Here is a 16,442-nt window from a genome sequence, read left to right on the forward strand (position 1 = left end):
CCAGTGTGGTAAATTATGTTTTAACAAGTTGCCATACAAACACGTTACGAAACATCAGACATCATAGACACACCATACTTTTCAAAATGTGGTCAGTCACGTTAATAAATTAACTTTTGAGAATAATAATAATGACTTGCCAGAACAGGGGTAGTTGAAGTTACATATAACATATAAGACCTCCACAATTAAGCCAGCTCTGGCCACAGATTTGACAACAAGGCCACTATTCCCTCTCTCTGTCTCTGTCTGGAGTAGCTCAGTTTCGTTTGTCCGAAAACCTGACTGGCAACCCGCCAGCTCATTCCCTGGCTTCTCTGACGGGTTTAAAGTTGAGCCTTGCAGAATACAGGAAGGCTTACAATGTGGCTTTACTAAATACCAGACTAAATTTACATTTAAGATCAACTTAAGTCACAAACAGTTTGTTGACAAAAGACTTACAATATTTAAGTTTGTCAAGACTCCCATTGAATTACTAATACAAAAAAGTTTGTTTTATTTTTCCCTGTAAATGATTCCAATTTACAGGAAGATGAGTGTCTCTGATGATCCTCAAAAAACAACTCTCTCTCTCACACACTCTCTCTCACACACACACACACAGACAGAGACACACACACACTCACACAGACCGACTCAGCTGCTGAACCATTTGCTTTTCTTAATGACTGGGGTTTTGGCACTATTGCCCATTAACTTCCTCTTGTACTGTTGCACCAGGCTGTCGAATCGATCATCCTCCCTATTCCTCAACTGCTTCTTGCCCGCCTTGGCATTCTGGGAGGGGAAAAAAAACAGCCAAAAACAACGTGTCACTCATTAGACATGAAAATAAAAACATTCATTCATCTGACTCAAGACCCCTCAAACCCACATCAAGGTTGTTTTTAACCATCACACATACCTTGGTTTTTGGCGTACCAGCAAAAACACTAATAAAAAATTAAAAAAAGCCTACACACCTGTTTCTTAGGCTGTCTGACTTTCTCTAGACAGCGAACAGCCAGCTGCTCTTTCCTGGTTGGACCCTTCTTCACAGTCTTGGGCTGGACAGGCGGCCGCTTTCCTTTGTCTCGTGCCCTTTCATGAACACAAACAGATCACTTAAGTACACTTTTTCTCAAAATGAAGTGCCTAGTAATACCTAATGATACCTAACACCTAGTAATATCTGACCATTAGCCTGATGAAGATACACCTTCACCAGATTGATCTGAAATCTAAAAGTACACTTAACACAACTGTCTGTCATCATGTGGCTGTGTCTGGTGAGTGTCTGTGCATCATGCTGACGGATACCTGATCTTGGGGCCTCGTTTGGAAGGCAGTGGGAGAACCTTGCGGCGCTTCTTGCCGTCGGCAAGCTCCACCTGTTCCACCTCAGGCGTGGTCTTGAAGCCGGAGTGATGGCTGTTGGTGCTCTCGACTGCTTCCATCTTTTCTGGGTTACTCTGCTGCTGCTGAGGCTGTTTGGGTTTCTGCTGTTGTTGTTGTTGATGTTGTTGTTGCGGCTGTTTGGGTTTCTGCTGCTGCTGTTGTTGGGGCTGTTTGGGTTTCTGCTGCTGCTGCTGCTGTTGCTGTTGTTGTTGTTTGGGTTTCTGTTGTTGTTGTTGTTGGGGCTGTTTAGGTGTCTGCTGCTGCTTTCCCCGTCCTCCTGCTGCCATATCTCCTGCTCCTTGGCTTTCAGCCTTATTCCTGAATTGCTGCTGCAATGCAACAGATGCCACCACAATTAACACCACCAAAACAAACATCACCGCTACCTACACCACTACAAAAACTCCCCAAAAATGTTATCGGAGATGTTCCAAGTTTAAGCGAGAGATACTGTAAATTTCAATAAATCCCTTCAACCTCCCTCCGGTATTCTTCAGAAGTAAAGACAATTTAAACCAGATGTCCAAACCACACCAGTCATTTAATGGCTCATTTCATTTGAATCTGTTTTCCAATCTGATCTACATGGTAATCCTAAATTTCCCTCGGGATTAATAAAGTATCCATCTATCTAGCCATCTATCTATCTACATGGTATTCCACTGAGCTTACATGGGTCTGCTGTTTCTATCTATCTATCTATCTATCTATCTATCTATCCATCTATCTACATGGTATTCCGCTGAGCTTACATGGGTCTGCTGTTTCTATCTATCTATCTATCTATCTATCTATCTATCTATCTATATGGTATTCCGCTGAGCTTACATGGGTCTGCTGTTTCCATCTATCTATCTATCTATCTATATGGTATTCCACTGAGCTTACATGGGTCTGCTGTTTCCATCTATCTATCTATCTATCTATCTATCTATCTATCTATCTATCTATATATATGGTATTCCACTGAGCTTACATGGGTCTGCTGTTTCTATCTATCTATATGGTATTCCACTGAGCTTACATGGGTCTGCTGTTTCCATCTATCTATCTATCTATCTATCTATATATATGGTATTCCACTGAGCTTACATGGGTCTGCTGTTTCTATCTATCTATCTATCTATCTATATGGTATTCCACTGAGCTTACATGGGTCTGCTGTTTCTATCTATCTATCTATCTATCTATCTATCTATCTATCTACATGGTATTCCGCTGAGCTTACATTGGTCTGCTGTTTCTATCTATCTATCTATATGGTATTCCACTGAGCTTACATGGGTCTGCTGTTTCTATCTATCTATCTATCTATCTATCTATCTATCTATCTACATGGTATTCCGCTGAGCTTACATTGGTCTGCTGTTTCTATCTATCTATCCATCTATCTATCTATCTCTCTCTCTATCTATCTATCTACATGGTATTCCACTGAGCTTACATTGGTCTGCTGTTTCTATCTATCTATCTATCCATCCATCCATCCATCCATCCATCCATCTATCTATCTATCCATCTATCTATCTATCTATCTATATGGTATTCCACTGAGCTTACATGGGTCTGCTGTTTCCGCATCTCCTTTATTTTCAGCTTCCGCCGGTCCTCCAGAGAGAACTCCACGATGGGTCTCTGAAAAAGAGGCACGATATCCTGGGTTACGACAGGTTAAAAAACTAAATGAACGTGTAAACACTGGCATAAACTCCACTATTAACCACTCAAACTCCACACACACACACACACACACACACACACACACACACCACACACACACACACACACACACACACACACACACACACACACACACACACACACACACACACACACAGAGCTTCCTCCGGTTGTGATCACTCTGTTGGTGTTCCCCAACAAAACTAATATTTTGAAGCACGGATTTCAGTCACCAAGACAGGTTGATTTCTGCAGGCCAACAAAAACTTGCACTTTCAAGAAGTCACCCTCATTGGCAAACATCAGCAGATTCCACTGGGATGGCAAGGAATGCAGTTATTCACCGCGAGTGTCCAGTCTACTCAATAACAACATCAAGCCCCCCCAACACAACAACTTCCTCCAATGCCACATCTGTGAACAAGCTTTCGTGATTCAGCGTTGGAAAATGCATTTCACTGTATTACTTCTGAATGGATGCAGATTGCAGACATGGTTAGAAGACTTCCAGTCAAGGATTCAGACTTGATGTTCCACCGAAAACACTCAGACATTCGCCCCTTTGTGACTACGTCTGCGTGATTAAATGGAAACGTCTCACTGTCCAATCCATTCTGATGTACATCTTATGAGCGATGTTGATGTTTAGCAGATGCGTCTGAACCTGACCACCTCCAACTAAGCATGGCCATGCAAAAGTTCCAATAGCGTTTCGCCAGAACTTTTCCATGCAATTCCCAGTTGAGAAACTCACATCCCAACAGTCAATCAATCAGTGACAAACTGCACTAAACATTTGTATTTCCAGTCTATTGCTGTGACCCATATTTCCAGAGCTTCACTGGAGAACTCTGGGCTCATCAATGATACGCAGGCAGTTAACATGGGTGCCCAAAAACGCAAAAAACCCCGTAATTTCAACATCGTAATTTTGTCCAACTTTTCCAGGGATAGTCAAGCAATATTAAGCTAAATATTCATTACACTGTACAACTGAATAGATGCTGAGATATTGCCTACGGGAGCAGGAAAACATAAGGCATCTTCAGATGTTCTTGGGTGCGATCCAATATTTGTCTTAGAGCCACTATTTGCAGGAATTGTTTGTTTTTATAGCTAACTGGTTTTTAAGTATTTTCAAGTTCACTCACACCAATCGTGCCCACTTGACTGTACTTTAAGCAGGAGTAGATGTTTTGTAGACGTGAACGTGTGGGGGAAAAGACCAGTGCACTGCAGCTGTACCTTGCTGGGGCCGAAGATGTCCGGGTTGTTGTTGAGGTGCCGCAGAGCCTTGAGGGCATGGTCGTGTTCCTGGAATTCCACAAAGCCGTAGCCCAGCGACTGGCCCATCATCTGCCCTTTCTCTGGCTTCCTGTCGTACATCACACGACACTAGAGAAGGACGACAAAGCACACAGACATTTGTCACTGTACTGCTGTGCTGCTGGCCCATTGACCCACACCCCCAAAACCATGAAGGGGGTGTCACAGGGCACTAGCAGACTCGGCAAATAAATCATGAATTGGCTCAGTGCTGCCACACAGAGGTCAAACAAGTATAAACGTACGAGTGCCAGTCTTCGGCTGTGTATGTGTGTGTGTGTGTGTGTGTGTGTCACACGTCGCACCTCAGTGATCCTGACTGCTCTGCTGCCTCCTGCTGCCTGGAGGCTGAGGCCTCGCAGCCGTTTCTGGTCCACAGACTTGGGCAGGTTGTGGACACAAAGCCGTGTCTTGGACACAAATATGCTGATGTCCCGCAGCTTTGCTCGCTTCAGGTCCTCAAACTGAGACAGACAGACAGACAGACAGACATAGCAGTTACATCTCAGTCAGTCCTCCCATCCCAGCTGAATCGGTCCTACATTTGTATACTGGATACATGTGTATATAGTAGCAAAAGCAACATTAGAGAGAGCATATTAAAGCAAGGAGGTTATCAGAGTGAGCTCAAAACTGGATCCAAATATGTGAACCCACCATTCACTCAGACAAGGAGGAGGAGGGGTGTGTGTGTGTGTGTGTGTGTGTGTGTGTGTTTGTGGGATGTTGCTTAAAGGCACAGAGTGTAGAAGAAGATGTTAGGGGCAGGTGGAGGCTCGGGGTATGTCACCTCTAGATGATGTGTCTATGGCACACATACAGACAAAAAAAAAAAAACTTACTCGGGCCCTCTTGACCATATCTGTTGGAGGCACACCCTCTGCTGATTTCGTTCCTTCACGAATCACTAGAACAAGACACAGAGACAAGGAGAATAGGAGAATCATAAGGGAAGGAGCTCATTTTTAAACTGTGTGAGCATTACAGGGCACCTCTTTGCCAGTCTATAATCTCAATATTAATCACGAAACTCCTCATATGCCAGGAAAAGCTCAATACGGGAATAAGCTCCCAGTCAGGCCAGGCGATGAACCCTCTTTGCCCCCTCTAGTGGTGGAAGTGCAAAGGTGCAGCCTATAGTTCTAAACGCCCATGCTAAACTTACAGCCTTCTCTGGCCAGGTAGAGGTTTCTCGAGCCCATCTCGACCTTCACCTTCTTGTCCTTCAGCTTGACGGCATCCTCTCGGCTAACGGCTGCAACCACGATCAGCCGCCTGCCATCCACACGGAGTCCCCCACTCTGCAGGACACAAAGGATATTCATGCACCCTGAGCAATAAGCAACTAAAACACACAAATATGGTGCCTATGTCAAAGAGACCACACACAGCTCCAATGTTGTCTTTCAATTATGGTTACATTTACATTACATTTAGTCATTTAGCAGACGCTTTTATCCAAAGCGACTTACATATGTGCGACTTGTGTATACATTGTATACACATTTTACATTTACACTGATGGCACACTGCACATCAGGAGCAATTAGGGGTTCAGTGTCTTGCTCAAGGACGCTTCGACAGGGAATCGAACTAGCAACCTTCTGATTACTAAACGACTTCTTTACCTCCTGTACCACTGTCGCCCCTCACTGTCGCCCCACCACTGTCTCAATTATGGTTTTAAATCATAGTAATATATTTATTTATAGAGCACCTTTCATACAGTGAGTGCAGTATGTGCAAATGTCAATAAAAATAAGAACAGTATAAAAGCATTTACAACAGTGAAAGGGTAATAATAATACAATAATAAAAAGGAGAGAAGAAGCCAATAAGAGAATCTAAGAGTAACTCAAACGTTTGTGTGGTTACGGCAGATGTTGCCAATGAAACTGATGCTTAAGTAGCCATATTGGTAGAGAGTGAGTAGACAGGAAGCTGACGAGGTCTGTGGACTAGTTGTTTCACTCACTGCAGAGGATTCCTCGGCTGCTGCAATGCACTTGTCTGCCGCCTCCTTGCTTTTGAATTGAGCAAAAGCAACACCTGGGTAATGGAAAGAAGGGCAGAGACAAAAAGAGAGAGACAGTTTAACAGAGAGGGAGAGAGAGAGAGAGACAGGCAGAGATAGAGAGACAGGCAGAGATAGAGAGAAAGAAAGAGAGAGAGATATCAGCATGTATAGATGCCATAACAGAGGCATATTATTTCACGATGCGTTTGTTTACCTAAACAGAGTAGCTAATCCATCCGCACACCGCTTAAATGAAACATATGAAGGAGTATGCTCTGACCACTCACCTTTAGAAGACTCTGTGTCTGGATGAATAACGACCCGGACGTAATTCAGCTCTCCAAACGTCAACAGCGCTTTCTCTAGGCCGTCTTCTTCCGTGTCAAAGGACAGATTCCTGGGGGGGGGGGGGGGGGGGGGGTCATCGATGAGTGACAAGTTAGTAGTCTTCTCACAACTGTCTGGGCTTACAACTTTAGAACTTATGTGGTGAGGAGTGGGTGGGTGCAATTTAATGTCCCTCACCTGATGAAGACCGTTTTCCCCTCGTTCACGTCAGATGGCAGGACTCGCTTCTTCTTCTTTGAGGGAGCTGTGAAGACAGGGAAGCGATTTAGGAAAGCAGTTAGAAGAAGAGATTATGATAAAACCTTCACAGAACATAAAACATGAAGCCACCAGAGAGGAAATGAGAATGATTTTCACCATCTTCATCATCGTCACTGTAGCTGTCATCATCATCATCATCATCGTCGTCATCGTCGTAGTCATCTTCTGATGAATGGCCTCTACTGTGGTCATCACTGTCAGCGCTTTCAGATTCAGACCCATCCTTCTCCTCTACCTCCATCTTATCATCATCATCTCCGTTGTCATCACCATCCTCCTCCTCACCATCCTCCTCCTCCTCATCAGACTGGTGTTTTGGGGCTTTCTTTGGCACAGCTGTTGACCTGGGAACAACAGGTATTATGAAGCTGAATGCATGTCCAGCACCGGGACTCAGATGAAGTACTGGAAGCTGGGTCATGCAAAAGGTTTTTGCATTGAAACCTCAGTCAGTAGCAGTCCCACAAAGCCCAGGAAGACCAGCTGGTTCTAAACATCAATGTTAGCATACCAAACTACAAAGCAGACACACACACCCAGTGAGCCATATTTTACATAAACTCAACAGACCACCACCTCTGCTTTAAGACAGGAAGGCGTAAAGGCAAAATTACAAAATCCTTAAAAACTGCAGATGTATTAGAAATTCAACATAAACACATACGACTGTATGTAGTGATATAATGCCATTACATATTTCCTGCTATTAAACTTTCTTTGTTTGGCTCAAAACCTACATATCAAGCCAAATTTTAAAGTTCAAGCAAGCAACCTTTGGTTAACAACCAAGACTACGGAGATGAAAGACATGTGGTTGATATGTTTGTAAGTTTCCCCTCCTGCTCCTGAGCTTCTGCAAGCTTCTGCAAGCCCTAAAAATGCCTTGTATGTGTCCCTATGCAGAGATGATGCAAAGTGTTTACCCTGACAGAAACAAACAACGGACCCAAGCCACAGGTATGACAAAACCAACCAAGTAGTAGCAAGAGCCTTACTTTTGTGTTGCTTTTTTAGCTGGTTCATCATCTTCCTCTTCAGACCCATCATCGTCATCGTCATCATCATCATCGCTGTTGTCTTCACCCTCACCACCTTCGCCGGCAGCTGCGGATTCTTCTTCCTCTTGTTTTACAGTCTCTGCTTTTTTTTTTAAGGATATAAAAGAAATCCGTAGTTTTCAACAATTGCTGACCTGGCATTCTTCTTAAGGTACAAATATTTCTATCCATTAACTTAGGACACACATAGACCCATTCTCAATTCTGTACATATTGAAAAGGTTGCTACCTGCAGCGGTTGGCTGTTTTCCAACAAACTTGTCTTTGGCGATGGCCCAGTCTACAGCCACTTGCCTCCCTGTGAAAGAATTGAAACGAAACAAAACTAAGACACATCAGCTAATATACACCACAACCACGCAATGACGATGGTAGTAAGGTGGGTGCAAACCCGGCAGCCAGTATTAAGGCCATGCAAAGTCACTTAAGTTATTATAACTATCTCAGCTTCCGCAAAGAGTGCAATGCAATGTGTACATGGTGAATTACAGCTGTCAATTAAGCACCTTTGATCTCCTTCAGGTTGGTGCCCCTCAGGGCCTTGTTGGCTTCCACTATGTTCTTGAACTGGACAAAGGCAAACCCACGCATCTTCCCATCTACAAATGCATGAAAACAGAGGACAGGAAATCAGTGCACCACGACACATGAATATCAATACAGAAGAGACATAAACTGACTGAATGCACAATAAAAGCCTATTACTGAAGCACAGCTATGGTCACAAGGTTAATGGAAATAAATATCAAAGTAAGGATGCCTGCAGGATACATAAATGATGCTCTCACCTGGTTTAAGAGGGATGCTGGCTTCAAGGACTGTCCCATACTTTGCAAAAAACTGCCTCAGATCATCTTCAGAACACTATGTGAGAACAATCAGAGATTTAGAGATACAGAGTGACATCCCAATAGAAGGTGGAATGGGTCCAAGACATTGGACTTCCATTATCCTATACATTAATTCATTTATGTCCACTTGCCTTGAAACTGAGATTTCTGACAATAAGTCTAGCCTTCTTCTTGCTATTTTTGAAAGGTTTTTTGTCAGCTTTGGCTGGCTTCTTGGGGGATGCTGCTTCTTCTTCTTCTTCTTTTGAAGCTGAAAGATATGTGTTGTACAGATTTGAATTAACAGGAAACGAATTTCTACCACAATTCTATTTCAATGTAGTACAGAGGTAGTTGGTATCGGAACGCCCCAACTCACCCTTTTTTTTCTTGACAATGATCTTTTTCTTCGCGACTAAAACGCGAATCTTCTTTCCATCGTAATCTCGGATTTCGCTCAGTGCTCGTTGGGCATCCTCTGCCATAGGGAAGGTGACGTACCCAATCCCTCGACATTTTCCAGATTCTATTGAACAGAACACACAACGTTGTCATTTTAATTTGAAGCGTAAATCCATGTCCTCATTAATTATACATTTCCTTTAATGCAGTGATCGTTGGGCATGATAAATAAATTTAGCTAGCTAGCATTTCAATAACTCCTTCACAGAAATAGTTTTGTTAGCACAAGCAATCCGCAAACAGATTCATTCCAGAGACTAGCGAGTTTACTAGCAATCTTTGAGAGAATCAGTGAATGTGCTGAGGCTCAAAAAAGTGATGGGTAAACTCGATTATCACTCACCTTTATCATTAACGACAAAACAGTGCTTTACGGGTCCTATCTCAGAGAATATCTCTTCCAAACGGTCGTTGGTAGCAGTGGCAGGCAAATTCTGCACAAATAAAGTCTGGCTGGACGACATGGTGAGCAAATGTTCTACAGGCATGCGCCTATGACAAAATAACAAGGCTTCTTAGATAGACACACGATTTCGACTAACTATACGACACGTTCTGGAGACTTGCCTTGGTTGCCAGCGAGCTATCCAAAATACCTAACTAGCTACTCAAAATTGTAGCTATATTGCGTTGTGCAGGTCTAGGTTAAAATATTAATCACTTGAAAAGCTCAGCACTTGTAGACGGAGCCTAAAAATCCCACAGAGAAACATGTCGTTGGGAATATTTCTTACATTTTATATTCATCGTAACTTAAATACTGGTTGCACGTTTCACAAACGAGAGCGGCCATGCTTACGAAAAACCGGAAGTTTTCCCTCACCATTCTTCTTAAAACTTACAGATAATGATACTAGCATCGCCCCCTACTGAAGAGGAGTTAACACTACAGCTGAAAGAAACGCGTTGTCGCATGTTCCGGCATGTTCACAAAGCCATCTTGTCCCATGTCCATTGTTGTGTCGTAGAGGATCTGAAGTGTTACCATGGGAAGTTCTACAGGCCTTGCTTCTACTAGGACAGTGGTTCTCAAACTTTTTTTTTTTTAAATCCATTTGCCAAGTCTCGCGACCCCCCACACATTTTGACAGGATATTATAGGTCTAAATTCAGTTTCATCTTGAATGATGAGACTGCTTGCTGAGACAATATTAGTTTTCATTATCCACCCGGATGTAGAAAACACCATAAGCCTAATATGTTTATTGCACAGGGCAGCAAGATCATTTTGCGACCCCCAAAAAACGTTTGGCGACCCCACTTGGGGTCCCGACCCCTAGTTTGAGAACCACTGTACTAGGTCACAAAGTGTGCAACTCAATGTGCACTTCATAGGTTCAAGTACATGTGGAAGGAAGAGTGATACATGTATCATCCAAATACTTTCACAATTACCGCTGTGGAGAGCACTCCTCAGTGTCACAATATGTTTACAATAGCATTAGGCTACTTGTATAATTCACATCATGTCACACTGAATGATATACTTACTTGACTTCACTAGCTTAACTGGAAGGCAAGTGCCAGGGCAAGGCTACGGACATGTAGCAACATAACTCTTCATATTTGCCAGAGGTTCCCCTCCTTCTGAAACCCCAAACGAGTCCATAGAGCAGGCACAAGAATGAGACTGACAGTTCTTTACATGTTGTCAAAATGTTCATCATTTTGTAATTTAATAATGTGTTGGTAAGATGACACTGATTTGGAACAAACGTAGAAAGAAAGTATAAGAGTGAAGCTGAAAAGTAGCCCCAGAATTAACATTTATTTTTACAAAAACTACAAAAATTGAAATGTAACAATGCATAGATTTTCATTTGTATTTTGTCACAAAATCATATCAATAGTTCTTCTAACGGTCATAAATACATTTGTTTAATCTATTAACCTCTCTCAAAATGGAAGTACATAGAAAGCTCAACACTCATCACTGAGCTCAGCTCAAGTAATATCAGGGTGCTCAGTAATGTATACTTTTCAAGCAAGTTATGTTTGCTTCCAAAGTACACAAAAAAAAACAAAGCAGCATCAGTAAACAAAAGCCATGGAGGGAGTAAGCACATGCATTCACAGCACGTTCCTCACTACTGCCATAAGAGTCTTAAGCAGAAACAGTGTACAGCTACTGAGTGTCTGTGGCATATGCTCATATGAATTTAAAAGCTTTGCTGTTTTTTATTGTATAAAGACTATATGTTGGGAAACGTTGTGGAGACCCGAGAGAAAAGTTCCATGTGTGCTGTGTTGATAAAGTTCCATGTGTGCTGTGTTGATAAAGTTCCATGTGTGCTGTGTTGATAAAGTTCCATGTGTGCTGTGTTGATAAAGTTCCATGTGTGCTGTGTTGATAAAGTTCCATGTGTGCTGTGTTGATAAAGTTCCATGTGTGCTGTGTTGATAAAGTTTCTGTGAAACTGAACAGAAGTGGTAAACGTTCCTCTGAAGGTCTAAGGTGATGTGTTTGGGAGAGGGGGTTAATCTATCTATGTTAATCTATGTTAATCTCTCTCTCTCTCTCTCTCTCTCTCTCTCTCTCTCTCTCTCTCTCTGTTTCTGGGGAGGTTCGGGGAGGTTCACATTTTAGCCTTCAGCGGCACAATGCTGATGCTTTGCATGAAGCTGTCCAGGGCGGATAGGTACTCCTGTGGATGGGCGCGCAGGTGTGCCGCATGGATGGACTCCTTCCACTTCTGCTTTTCAACTGTGATCCCTCTGCTCTGCCAGCAGGTGATCAATTCCTCCAGGTCCTCCGGGTCACTAAGCATGTCATTCTCGCAGTAGAAGAACAGGGCGGGAGAAGTCAACGGACTGTTCCAGAAGACTTTGATGGCAGCATTAAAGTAGTCCACCGTCTGCTTCTTAAACATGCGGAAGTACAGTAGGCTGAGGCGCCTCACTAGGCCCTCGAAACGGGGGAACACGTTTTTACCCAGACCTGAGACACAAAGACACAAACACACACACTGTGAGAATGGCGCATTTTTTCACACACACACACACACACACACACACACACACACAAAAAGCTGCTGTCTTTAATTATCATACAGGACATACACATACCTACACAACACAGCAAACACACACATCCAAACATGCTTTTACCATGCTACTACAATAACTATCTACATTAGGGTTGTCATTGCGATTAATCATAGAAAAATAACATGTACAAAATGTTTTACGCAGATTAATCACACTCCATGATGTCTCTTGACACTGCACCTTAACACTACCCCTTGACACTGCCCCTTAACACTACCCCTTGATATTGTGCAATAATATTCTGAACTTTGAGCCTCCACTGATAGCCTGAGCCAACAACAGCCTCCTCAAATCAGTGGGACAGACTAGTCCTTATTTTTCTTTGGTTCCGTACTCACAGGGAACAGGGACAATTCAGAGCTAAACACTCTGACCATCACCCTCCAACAACAATGAGCTAAGCCCTGCCACTTACATGATGTAACCACTATTCACTATGAAGTTATGCCTGACCACCAGGCCTAAACAAAAAAAAAAAGGCGTCGTAGCCACTGATCTCTAATTAATTGTTAGAGTGGCACTGGCACAACATTAGTTTAATACTGGCAGTACATTCATTGATTAACTGCAACAAAAAACGCCTCTCAACAACAGATCCATGCCAAGAACAGAAAAGTAAAACGCATGCTTTTGCCAAGTGTATCTCCACAAACCAACAGTGTGTCCATTGACTGGCCATCACAAATCAGCTCAGATAATGGAATGTTGCAGAATTAACAAGGTATCCTTGGCTAGCCTCATGTAGTAACTAGTAACACAATGCAAGCTGTAGGCCCTTACCGAAGGGGTGCTATGAGAGGTGTGGTGAACTAAAGATTCAACACCACACACAAAAATGAGGGCAACCACCTAATAAAGACAATTAGACATTTAGCGCTTAACTTGCACTTCAGCAGTTACATTCCTGCACTTCTTTTTCCTTTTTTCTAGGTCGTTGTTTTCTAATTCTCATGGAAAGTAGTATTTATTGTTACACCATGCTTTTTATTGCTCTTAGCTTGACTGTTCTCTACCTTGTACGTCGCTTTGGACCAAAGCGTCTGCTAAATGACTAAATGTAAATGTAAATGTAGAAAGGGGGTGGACAGATCTCTGGCCTGGGCACCAAAGGCAAGCAGATTAAGGACCCTTTACATCTGACACTCACAAGCACACAAAAGTGAGCTGCATCTGTTTATGATTCCAATGTTCAAAGACAACATCTGACAGATCTGTTTGTGCCATCACTCACCAATGGCCATCCTCTCCAGCGACCCGATGACCAGGCTATCGTAGATGTGCCCACGGATGCGCTGCGCCAGACCGCGGTAGCGCTGGCCGTCACGGGCCATGTGGACCAACATCTGGCCGAAGGTGTAGCCGCCGATGGAGAAGGCGTGGACCAGCAGGGGCCGCTGGGAGAAGCGCTCGTCCTCCAGCACGTCCAGCACGCGCGCGCTGTACTCCAACCCCCAGCGCGGCCACAGGAACTGGGACACCTCGCTCTCCACCATCAGCACATCAAAGCCTGTGCGGAAGTAGATCTCGCAGTACTTGGTGATGGTCTGGGGCCGCGATCCCAGCCAGGGCAGGAAAAGCAGCAGCGGCTTGGGCTGATCGGCGGAAGTGGCACCAGGGCCCCCTGCTGGCCTGGAGGTGATCGAGCTGGTCAGAGTATCATTGCAGAAGAAGGTGATGGTTTTACTGATCTTCTGGACAGTCACCCCGGAGGTGATGGCAGTCCGTCCGAGCATTGCAGCAGAAAAGCTGGATAGAGGAAGAAAGATCCAGCATCAGTGAACAGAAGCACGGGGATCCAGCAGCAACAAAAACAGAATCAATGTGAGGGTATGCGGTCATAAAGTGTTGCTGAGTAAAAGCAGGGTGACATGACGCCAGGAGGAAAGGGTAACGCTTTAGTTTAGGAGGCAAATTTTAGCTATTGATACATATCTAGTAGGTGCCCAATCTGCTTTAAGCATTATTAATCATGTATTCACTAATTTCACACACATTTATTCTTGGTACATCCTTAATTACCAACTAGTTGGTCTTAACCTAAGGTCACTGATATATAGCCTAGTAAGAATCAAAAATAGAACACCCTGTCTGAATATATAACTTATAGAGGAAGGACAGTAAAAAGTTTCATCCTTCATCCTTGAGCACAAATAGCACAGTACTACCAAGCACCGAAGAGAGGACTGAGGGAAAAGAGAGAACATCTAATTGAAAATGGCAAGAATCAGCAATCCAGACTACACAGATCAATTTGGAACGACTGAATACAAGCAACAGTCACTTCATTTAGCCCCCCTCCCCTCCCCCTCCTTTCTGTCAATGGCTACATTAATGTCACAGTCCTTGACCTTCTCTTCCCCATAAGTAAAGAATGTTGTAATCTAATAAAACAACTGGATGGTTATAGCAGATCTTCATGTACCAAAACCAGCGATAAGAGTGGTTCCTTCCCTTCCCTTCGTACACCAAAACTTCACTTGCCAAAGACTTGAACTCTGCTAATAGTCTTTATATTTGATGTTTTACAACACCAGAATACATTACTTTCATTTGTAAGCACCTCTGGCATCAACACCGTTGGCTCGATGTCATTAGGGGGGCAGTTTGGTTCGTGTAATGGACAAACTTTACAATGCAACCAAGTTTAGGAGTCAAAACATGGGTCAATTCATGGATATTTGAGTCATATATGGTACTGTATACCTGAAGTAGCCTAGGCTATGTAGGATACTTTTTTATGACTAGTTGAAAGTGGATTAATTTATCAGTATGAAAGTCTCACTTGAAGTAGGCATACTAGGCGGGAGAGCAGCAATTTAGCTATTGACATGATTTACTGACGTTAAAGTCAGCACTAAAGTCAGCACATTCCAGGAACCCCCGGTGAGGAGGGGGTATCAGGGGGTCCAAACACACACAGGGGTACCCAGGGGCCCAGGGGTACTAGCGAAGAGGGAATAGTTAATGCTGATTGGCTTTGGCAAGCAGCCAAACAGAAGGACCCACATGAAGATATTCGTCTTTAAAAAGGCTTGCAGAACGTTCACACAATGAGATGATCCATGGGCATCCCCTTATTGTGACGTATTGATTACAATTTAACTTCAGATTTCTACATCCAGTCTCCGGTCTTCTGATTGAAAAATCATAGAGAGACGGTGTCTCGCCGCAACAGCTACTCAGTTAAGGCTGCGCCACAACATGCAGACTACACCTCACCTTACATCAAATCACTCAGGTAACGTTGGCTAGCGAAAAGCTACTAAAGGTTAAAGCAGTCATCCAAACTCAAGATTTTGAGTCACTTAACATGATATTTTAGATAACTGATGATAACAATGAAAGAAAGAATGACGTTGTGACATCACTTCATGTAACCTTGGTGTTCAATGCACATGACTAACGTTACAGTGTAGATAAGCTATCCTAAACTAGCTAACATACTAGTCTAACCTAGGTAGCTATCCTTGCTAGCAAACGTTAGTTAGTTCAGTGGTGTGTGCAAGGTCGGACAACACCAAAAGTGAGCAGATTTGAAAAGTATTTGAAATCTTCCCCGTGTTTACTGTCACTACAAAAATATAAAGCAATTGCGTTATTATCAAATGCCACTACTGAGAATAAAATGAATTAAAACTTACCTGCTGCCGTCGTAAATGTTATTTGTAAATTGAAGATGTATAGCCTGCTGCTACTACTATGTACTGCCACTTGGTGCTAGAACTCCGCCCCGCCCATCTCCCTTTTTCATAACTTATAACAAATAGCCTATGTAATAGTTAAGCTAACTGACCCGAAGAGAATACAATCCGCCTAAATAACTTTTTACTAAACAATAATACAGTGGGTTTAATGACTTGATTACATGACCATGCATTCTCATTCCCTGCTGTTTTTTTTCTGCTCTGAGATTTTATAACCTAGAAAACCGATTTTGTAACTATTTTTTAATAGTTTACGGATATCCAATTTCCTAAGTAAAACATGGTCATAATAACCTCACTGACCATGTAAGCTGTAGCCTAGAATGAA

The 16,442-nt window shown here is 43.0% G+C and overlaps 2 protein-coding genes across 5 annotated transcripts; both read right to left on the reverse strand.

Annotated features, from left to right (window-relative positions):
- Window positions 1-470: 470 nt before the first annotated feature.
- On the reverse strand, window positions 471-10,171 carry rbm28 (RNA binding motif protein 28). Of its 4 annotated transcripts, XM_031565376.2 has the most exons (20): window positions 9,706-10,170; window positions 9,280-9,426; window positions 9,053-9,171; window positions 8,859-8,934; window positions 8,577-8,669; window positions 8,300-8,368; window positions 8,008-8,152; window positions 7,109-7,356; window positions 6,929-6,995; window positions 6,691-6,800; window positions 6,362-6,435; window positions 5,552-5,687; window positions 5,229-5,293; window positions 4,692-4,850; window positions 4,306-4,455; window positions 2,941-3,015; window positions 1,611-1,709; window positions 1,303-1,499; window positions 966-1,083; window positions 471-780 (listed from the first exon to the last, which is right to left on the reverse strand). In XM_031565376.2, the coding sequence occupies exons 1-20, from the start codon at window positions 9,848-9,850 to the stop codon at window positions 640-642; spliced, it is 2,433 nt and encodes an 810-aa protein (XP_031421236.1). In that variant the 5' UTR covers window positions 9,851-10,170; the 3' UTR covers window positions 471-639. The 4 variants fall into 4 exon arrangements, with proteins under 4 accessions (XP_031421236.1, XP_042563326.1, XP_042563327.1 ...); XM_042707392.1 differs by having other exon boundaries at window positions 1,303-1,709; window positions 8,008-8,149; window positions 9,706-10,171; XM_042707393.1 differs by having other exon boundaries at window positions 1,303-1,706; window positions 9,706-10,171.
- Window positions 10,172-11,002: 831 nt separating this feature from the next.
- si:dkey-5i3.5 (uncharacterized protein LOC565091 homolog) lies at window positions 11,003-16,311 on the reverse strand. Its single transcript, XM_012839154.3, has 3 exons — window positions 16,052-16,311; window positions 13,642-14,156; window positions 11,003-12,300 (listed from the first exon to the last, which is right to left on the reverse strand). The coding sequence occupies exons 2-3, from the start codon at window positions 14,141-14,143 to the stop codon at window positions 11,939-11,941; spliced, it is 864 nt and encodes a 287-aa protein (XP_012694608.2). The 5' UTR covers window positions 14,144-14,156; window positions 16,052-16,311; the 3' UTR covers window positions 11,003-11,938.
- Between the last annotated feature and the right edge of the window lie 131 nt (window positions 16,312-16,442).

The sequence above is a fragment of the Clupea harengus genome, chromosome 3 (assembly GCF_900700415.2).
Source record: "Clupea harengus chromosome 3, Ch_v2.0.2, whole genome shotgun sequence".
Classification (NCBI taxonomy): domain Eukaryota; kingdom Metazoa; phylum Chordata; class Actinopteri; order Clupeiformes; family Clupeidae; genus Clupea; species Clupea harengus.